At 40.1% G+C, this 8901-nt stretch overlaps 1 protein-coding gene across 3 annotated transcripts in view; it reads right to left on the minus strand.

Annotated features, from left to right (window-relative positions):
• The window catches only part of LOC120716096 (protein unc-13 homolog B-like), a 158082-nt gene extending 150286 nt beyond the window's left edge, over window positions 1–7796 (minus strand). For all 3 annotated transcript variants that reach the window (XM_040003447.1, XM_040003445.1, XM_040003444.1), the window contains exons 1-2: window positions 7785–7796; window positions 286–503 (exon numbers count right to left, since the gene is read on the minus strand). In XM_040003447.1, coding sequence (XP_039859381.1) covers window positions 286–307 — 22 coding nt within the window. In that variant the 5' untranslated portion in view covers window positions 308–503; window positions 7785–7796. The remainder of the gene's footprint in view (window positions 1–285; window positions 504–7784) is intronic.
• Window positions 7797–8901: the final 1105 nt, after the last annotated feature.

Below are 8901 nucleotides of genomic sequence, written 5' to 3' on the forward strand. Positions count from 1 at the left end.
TGAGTGTTACACTAAATGTCACTGGAGGCAAATGAGGTTTAAATTCACCTTTCAGGGAAACACTTAAAGTTTATGTTATGCTCTGTATCTTCACAAGTTTCGGAATAATGTTACAGTATTGCCCTCAAATATTCTGCCTTCCTTTTTTCTTTCATCTAAGTTTTTGTGTTTTATATATAAAATCTTTTCCGTGAGAACTTCGCCCGTTTAAGAAACCCTCACACGAGCAGATCCACGAGTTCTCCTGTTGAAACGATAACCTGTAGCTGTGAAGTGAGTGCATACCTCTAACGCACAGCAGAGACATCGCAGCGGGATTTTGTGCAACAGTTCCTCCGACCAGCCTTCAGTGAGTTTGCAGCCCAGGTGCCTGTTGCACAGAAGTCATTTAGACTGCTCCTAAATGTCGCTCAGTTTCCGCTTCATCGCGCCGCGCGGTGAGGAAAGGGACAGATGTCGGGCAGGTGGACAATCCAGGAGGTCCTTAGGGTTTAAAGGGATGACTGTCACTGGCAGAAAACGAGTGCCTACCGGCTGAAATCCGGTAGAGCGGGGCGGCACTTGTGCTGCGTTCATATGTCACAGGCAAAGTAGGAATCTGGGCTATCGGCTCGAGCATACAATTGTCCTCCTGTGGTTCATAACACTTTACGCAACATTTGAAATGTTGAATTCAGCTTGCCATGCCCAAACCCTAGTTTCCTGCTTCACTGACAAAAAGAAGGGAAAAAACAGCACAGTATTAAGTGATGCCAAAAGCAAACCTGGCAACACTGTATGATATGGCCGCGACTAAACACGTAATTCCTTTGTAATTAAATTGAACTTCATTGTATTGTATTTAAAATTACAAAGTAATTATGTTTACCTACTAATACTTAAGGGCACGTACGCTAAAATAAAGGGTTAACGAGTAAAGTTTTTACAACAAACAAAGAATAATTATATATCTCAGTAAAGTGATTAAAGAAGTCTGTAAGGATTTTAATTGATGCGTAAATCATTTTTGGCAGTGCAGAAGTCATTTGAAATATTGCACAATTTGAGGTATTTTACAGAAGAGGAGAAACATATTATACAGTAAGTAATTTCAAGTACAGCATGATTTTGAACATCCATTCTGCTCATTAACATAATGAATATTAAATGCAGATGTAAAAAAGGCAAGATTTATTTCTACTCAATAATATGGTGTGATGTAAGATGGTTTTTTCTTTTCTTTCTCTTCAAAATTTCCTTACAATATAATTTCTTTGTTTCCTAACCTGACTTGTTACCTGCCATTCTAGTGTACCTGCCTTTAGGTATTAGTAGGTAAATACAATTGCATTGTAATCTAAAATAAAATACATTATAGGGGAATTACACCCTTGGTCACGGGCCTTATTACAAAGTGTTACTGAAAACTTTGAGAGGCTGAGAGCTCTACAGAAACATGAATTAATGGCTCTCCTTCATCAAAACATTCTTAAGCGATTTCTAAGAATATGCATTGCAGTATGGAACAAGCCTTGAGATTTCCCCTGATGCATTTGAGGGTTTAGAAGGAAGAACAATGGACCAAAGGAAAGAAAAATAAAACATCCCCTATTTAGGCAAACATGAGATTACGTTAATGGTAGAGGAAATTGAAGCCCTGCAACACATGCTACTATTCGTTGAACTGCATAGCTTGTTGAAAAGGCTAAGCCTTATAGTAAAACAGAAGTGTGGCTGATAGGCATTCATAACTACAGCACCTCTACATATACATACAGTCACTGTAAAAAGAAAGTACGCAATCTTTCAGCTCTAAGGTATCAGGAGGTGATTTGGTCTTTAGCGGGTTTTAAAATTAGGTAAACTTTAGAACAACACTCAACATATTACACCACACTGCATCTGCAAAACTGCAGATTCAATTCAATTCTATTTTATTTATATAGCGCCAAATCACAACAAAGGTCGCCACAAGGCGCTTCATAGATACCAGAAGGCATCACCAGGAATCACTGGGAGGACTGAGTATTCATCAAGTGGTCAAATCAAATTAGCAAGAAAAAGACTGAAACAAGGGAGGATGTGCAGAGCATTAGGCTGTCTTTGTTATAAGTGAGGCTTCTAAATGCAGTTCAAAGCATTTGCTGAGCTGTGGATGGAGGCATTCTGCCAAAGCACCCAGTATGAAATCACTGACTAGCATCTTTTCAGTTATCATTCAGTTAGTTTAACAAATAAGATGAGTGTGCTCTGAATCACTTACATCTGGAGTCTGTTTCAGGTGCATTAAAGCTTGCGCGTTTTTGAATTTCGCCTTTGAATCATCCACACACACCAAAGTAGTACAAAATTCATTTTTGTTACTCTTCAACTATAAGATTTAATTAATCTCCAAGATATCATCCACAGTTGCACAGCTGAAATGAGTCACTCATTCTAAAAGAGTGAAAATCACAATGTTATCACAACAAAGCATCAACTTTGCACTATAAGCTACAATCATGTTATCTGAACTCTCCCCTCTGAATCCTTATGCTTGGCCCTTTTCAGTCTGGGCCCAGCACACGGGTCTGCAGGAGGGTCGAGGCTTTTAAAGAAGTCACTGCGGCCTTTGTTGCAAAAACGCATTCGTGGAAAATTGGTTGGCATGTTGTAGACTAATCCTAGCTACAGATGCTGAGGTTCTGGTTGGTACCTGGGGACTTGGTTTTATCAGGGCTGAGACGATCAGCATTTACAGAACTGCAGCAAAATGTCAGTCTTTTTATTTGGGATGCAGCGTCTAATACAAAGTCCAAAAGGAGAGCAAACAGAAATCCCAAACAGCAGGTGTACACAGAAGGAAGCACAGAAAGCCCTGTGACAAAGACGGAGGGGAAGACCGGGCCACTTATACACGAGGGGGAGCAGAATCGGCTGAAGGAATGAGATGCAGGTGTGGAGAATCAAGACAGTCACCAAAGGGAAGTAAAACTCAAAGTAGTTCACCGTCAAAGTAAAACAGGAAATAACCCAAAAGATAACTACTCAACACAAAGACATGAACACACACTGAAACATACAGAAGGAACACAGGAGGGAGGAGGCTGGAAGGAAAGACAGAAACCCGACAGCAACAACACAACGAAACAGAAAACTGATCACCAGAGGTAACGCAAAGCTCAGTATTAATAATAAGGGGAGCAAACTCTGAAAATATAATAAACACAAAACTCCTTCAACCTCATGTACAGGAATATTCAGAGAACCAAAACATAAATTCAAGATAAACAACATATCAACTGCCTTTAAGCATATCAGCAGGAATTAGGATGAAAGAGATATGAACACTTCCCAAGCCAACAGCCCAAAGGCATTCACTCAAACGCCCCGGGGAGTGGATGTTTCAGCGTTAGTTCTTTAAAGACACGAAGCATAAGTTCAGTAAGGAAAATCTGTTCATTCATCTGCCTACTTTCTTTTCTTTACCACTTTCGCACGCTGTCCGTCTCAATACTAACATCAGTGCTCTAGTCCAATAATCTTGCAGCCCACCTTCTCTGAGCTAATAAGCCTCCACTTTGTGTGGTTTAGATCTATGCCCTCTGTCATTCTCCCTTTAAGACTCATTTGTGCAACCTAGGCTTACACGCACCTCAGTAAGAGCCGAGACTCCATCCTGCCATGATGGCCCATCGGAATCTAATCACCAGATATGTTCATTTGTACGTTCAGTAAATCACGCTCAGTTCTTCCAGCTGATCTCTCCTTATTGTACTGCCTCAGTCGGCCCGACTCTTCCCTGAGAGGTTAATAGCTTTTCTTTCAGCTCAATTCTTACTGGACAAAGTTTCTGAACAAAGCAAAATACAAACAATTCAGACTTGAATAATGAAACTTCTGCATTCTGACCTGAGACAGTCATTCTGCGTATAAATTAAAACCAAGTCCAGAATAAAATAAGAGCGATGTTTGAAAGGACACAGCAGTACACCAGATACCAACGAGCCAACTCGAATAGCATTTTACAGAAGGACACACAGCATTTACAGTTTTGCACTTTTATTCACGTTACATATACAAACGTGTTTTTTCATAATCATCTTAAATAATCCACCATAATATTTATCCTGCCATGATCCTTATGTCACATGACCTTCTCCAGCATACTGACAAATCCATTGGACACAAACTCATCTCAGAGGTTTTGGATGGGCCTCATTTGTGATCTAGTCATTCTCCACTTACAGCACAACAGGGGGGAAAAAAATCTTCCAAAACGGGGATACAAGAGCCAAAGTTCCTCTGGAGACGCACATTAAGTTGAAAACTTAGCCATCTGAATTTTCAGTTTTTCAAACTGGCAGGTTTTTACTGCAGAATCTATAGCAGTGGATACACTGTAGAGGTTTTACTTTCGGTCTTTAATGCTTTTGACTGCAAGTGAGTCAAATGTACAACTACAAGATTTTTCAGAGCCACATTTTGCTTGCATGTTGCTTCACAGCTGCTTGCTTGACTGCAAGCTAATGTTAAAGATCAAAGTAAATAAAATAGTGTTGATGTTATTCAGTTGTCTCTTCCCCATATTTAATGCCAAATTAGCTGCATTTAGGATTATATTTAATTATATGCTCCACTTCATGTCTTGCTTTTATTTCTTCTCTTGGCCTTGAAATTGGGTTTGCTTGAACAAAATCATGAATACTGCTTACAAGGAGGGAGGTGGGCTCCACTTAGAGAGGTCAGGTCTCTACTATGGTACTCTTGTGGTAAGTCTTCAGGGGCCACCCACTGACATTGGGGCTCAAACAGTTGTCCGTTGACTGGCGACTCACCATTGAACTAGTTGAAAATTAAACCCAAGCAGAGTTTCACAGCAGTACTCGTAATCGTCTGTGAGAACTCGAGTTTCTCCATTCATGTATTTTCTGTGTTCTACCCCTCTCCTAGTTTAGCTTGTTTCAAGAAGAGGATAAGCTAAAGAGCCACACCAGTCCAAAACAACTTAGAGTTGGGAAGAATAACAGGGTCTCCTTTAAATACCCAAAATCTGAGAAACAACAAAACAAACAAACACCTTTTTAAAACCTTGCAGGACAGTTGCAGGGCAGACTTATCCATTTTGCCAAGTGGAAGGGAATGGATGACGAAAAAGCCAACCTTTTGTTGGGTTGTTGGCCAACATGTGAGAACAAAACAGCTTCAGGGGCCTTTGGAAGTGACTCATTTACTCTTAGTATTTTGGTGGTGGGTCACCCTTTAAACCAGCCAAACCCAACAGTTTAACTTTGTTACAAAGACCCTCATCTAAAAAAAAAAAAAAAAAAAAAAAAAAAAAAGGGGGAAATTAACCTAAAATATGCTAAGCAGTGCTCCATCCCAACATAGAGCAACCCCACCCAATACCACACTCTCCATCTTCCTTCACTGTATGGAGTCAAGACAGTCATCCTACTTGAGCAGATACACATGTCTGTAGTAGGTGCAAGCTTGTAAAGTACATCAGCAGTTTGGCCTCCGAGACAACACTTCAGCACAGCATGTACATAAGTTCTCAATTCCAGGACTGAACTATAGAGATTTGCTTCACAGCAAGAGACAAATAGAAGTTTTTTATTACTATTTTTACAAAGATCGTTTTAATTGGGTCCAAGTAGTTAAAGATGCATTTTCTGACATATCTGAAATGAGAAAGATAATTTAAGGTGTCGATCTTATGTTAAAAGCACAACAGTAGATTAGAGAGTAAATGCCATTCTTACCTTGAGCATCCTCATGTGTTCTAATTAAGCCTATTTCCAAGCTTGATGGTTGTCTATGGGAAAAGCCCTGCCCCTAGGATAAGGCCACGTTCTGCTTTGAGGCTGAGTCTGAAGGATATCCTGGGAGCCCTGCCTCTGGGTCTCAATCTGAAGCCTGCGCTGAGAGCCCTGCCTCTGGGTACGTGTCGGAAACCTGTGCTGGGAATTCTGTACTTGCCTCCAAGTCTGAGGCTTTCTCTGTGTGCCCTGACTTTGAGGCAGAGTACTGCTTTGGAATGGCCTGATCCTGGAATTCAACCTGGTATTGGTGGGCAGGAACCAGGGACCGAGGCCAAACCTGATACCTGGAAGCCTGGGACGGCAACGAAGCCTGGTAGTTGGGAACCCGGTGTTGTGACCTAGGCTTATAGTTGGGCATCTGATAATTTGACCGAGGCTTATAGGTGGGAACCTCAGAACGCAACCAGGACTGGTAATTAGGAATCTGGAAATGTGACCAGGGCCGGTAGTTGGGAAGCTGGAGCTGAAGGTTGGACTGGTAACCTGAGGCCTGCTGAGGTTTTACCACATCTGCAGTTTCAGAGTCAGGATACAAAGCTGAAAACAGAAAATTTCAGATCGACGCCACAAGTGACATAGTTCTTTTGTCATTTTCTACTTAAGCTGTAGTTTGAGTCAACATGCTGTCTTACATTTTACATTTGCTTGAAGCTCCTCCACACAGAGTAGCCATGGCAGCACCGCACTAGAAAAGAATACAGGTTTAAGTAACCCTGTGTCACTTCAGATGGACATAGCCATTATATGGGGGCACAAAATAGTACCATAATAGTTTCATAGCTTCAATCAGTGACCTAAATGCATGCAGAAAGGCAGCTGGACCCAAAAACAACAAAAAAATCTGCTTTCCTCCTTCGGTGGCACAGTGGTGGGAGTGGTCCAGTGCACATAATTTATCTTCTTTTGACAGCCAGTCAAAGTTCTTGCCCTCCATCTGATTGACTGGAAACAGGTGGATTGATTGCACCTGGACCAGATTCATCATGATTCACAGGTGCTGTGGGACTTTGTTGTGAAACACTTTGAACAATATCAAAGCCACAATCTTATTTCAAAATTGCCATAAAGCAAACGACACATTCTGGTTACCATCTGGTAGCTTTGCATTTATTGTTTGAGATATGTTATAATTAAATGCTTAGTGGTCACTATGCCAACCAGTTTGATTCACAGAATGGTTGTCTAAAGATCTGTGTTTGAAATTAATGGAGACAAGATTAAAATGAGTTTTATTATTGTTAGGTAACAATAACACATCACTACTGCCAATGAAATTACTAGACTCAGAGTCAAAGCAATATTGCATGTAAAGAAGCTAATTAAAAAAACAAATATACAAAAATTAAACAAAACAAAAAAAATTAATAAGAAATCAACTAAAGAAGATTGGCTTACTAAATGTGTTATGCTGTTAAATGATAGGATCTGGTGACACATGGCCTAAACTAGACCAAATACAATTAACTGCGCAGATGTTCGGGGAGTTCTTTGGACACTGGACTTCATAGTGTAGCATGTAAACTGCATGATTTAACACTAACATAACCAGTTGTGCTTGTAGTGACTATTGAAACAGAAACCCCTCTGGAGACTGGCGGTCTTTATTCAATGCAGTTAAGTTTTATTTATATAGCACCAAATCCCAGCAACGGGCACCTCAAGATTAAAAATAATACAGAGGAATAACACCAATGTTCAGACAACCACCTATGAGCAAGCACTTGGTGACAGTGGGAAGGAAAAACTCCCTTTTAACAGGAAGAAACCTTCAGCAGAACCAGGCTCAGGGAGGGGCGGGGCCATCTGCCACAGCTGAAGGGAGGCAGGACAAAACAATCACTAGGCTCGCCTCTTCAGCCCTCTGGCCTTTCTTGCAGGATCAACCTTTTGCTGCAGTGACTCAAGCTGCATTCACAGCTGCCTTTTTGGTGGCTTAATGTCAGTTTTCAACTGTATTTTTTAAACCTTTTAATTTACTTATATATACACACACACACACACACACACGTCTGAGCATTAGTGTGACTGGAAATTATATAACTTTTAAGCTGCAGCTGTCATTACGTGTTACTTTGTTGTTACTTTAAAACCTTAAAATGTGACTCATTTTAAAAAGGAGATATAGAAGAATTTTAACTCATTCTAATATACCATTATAGCACAAGTTATACTTCTGAGACAGCGTAAAGTCATTTCAGTTAAAAGCAACTTTCTAGAAAGCAGTTCCTTAAATGATCTATCCTGACTTCTGCCATTTAAGGGGAAACTGGTTTTATAGTTTTAAAAAAAAAAAAAAAAAAAACTATTAAAATGTTCTAGTCCCAGCAGTATTTGTCTTTTAGTCCCAACATGTCCATGACAGTCTCAAGTTTCATGTCAGATGGTGCCACCTAATGGCAGAACATAAGCATGGACGTGTAGGAACACTATGCTGGATAGGAAACGGTTGATAGATTAAATGTGTTGTGAAGTTCAAAAACATGGAATGCCTCTGCTAAGGACTTGGAGGGATTGCCAAACAAAATAGAATTAGTCACAGGCCTGCAGTCTCCACATCTCAAAGCAATTTAACAAGATCCACCAAAACCACGATTTGGACAAACAGCATTTCATCAGTCAAGGGAATTATCAGAGACATGCACATTTTCAAAGCTTATAATGAACAATCTTATTTCTACCACCTATGTTCTATCCATACCTCCTGGAGGATACTTAACTGATAAACAGATGAATTTGGTCGCTTTGCTGGTTGTTGAAAAGGAACATGGGAGTTAAGCATTGCGAGTGCACTGCATGCAGCAGTTTTCCATGAATTTAGATGTGCACCTGAGACTCATTTGTCTCTGGTGCACATCAAAAATCTGACTTTATCTAGTAACCAGACTGAGTACTGCTCTGAATCAGTTGGATTTTCTCTTTTAAGTTAACAGCAGTCTGGAAATAAAAAAGGTGCAAAAAAGTATTCAAGATTTCACACGTTTTCTGTTACATGCTGGGAAAAAAAAAAAAAAAAAAAAAAAAAAAAAAAAAAAAAAAAAGTCCCAGTTGAACTGGGTCACCAGCAAAATGAAGAGCAGGTCATTATGCATCACCTGTGCTTTCAGAGCAGATCTTCTTT

This window comes from Simochromis diagramma, unplaced genomic scaffold (genome assembly GCF_900408965.1).
Source record: "Simochromis diagramma unplaced genomic scaffold, fSimDia1.1 OVJJ01000583.1, whole genome shotgun sequence".
Classification (NCBI taxonomy): domain Eukaryota; kingdom Metazoa; phylum Chordata; class Actinopteri; order Cichliformes; family Cichlidae; genus Simochromis; species Simochromis diagramma.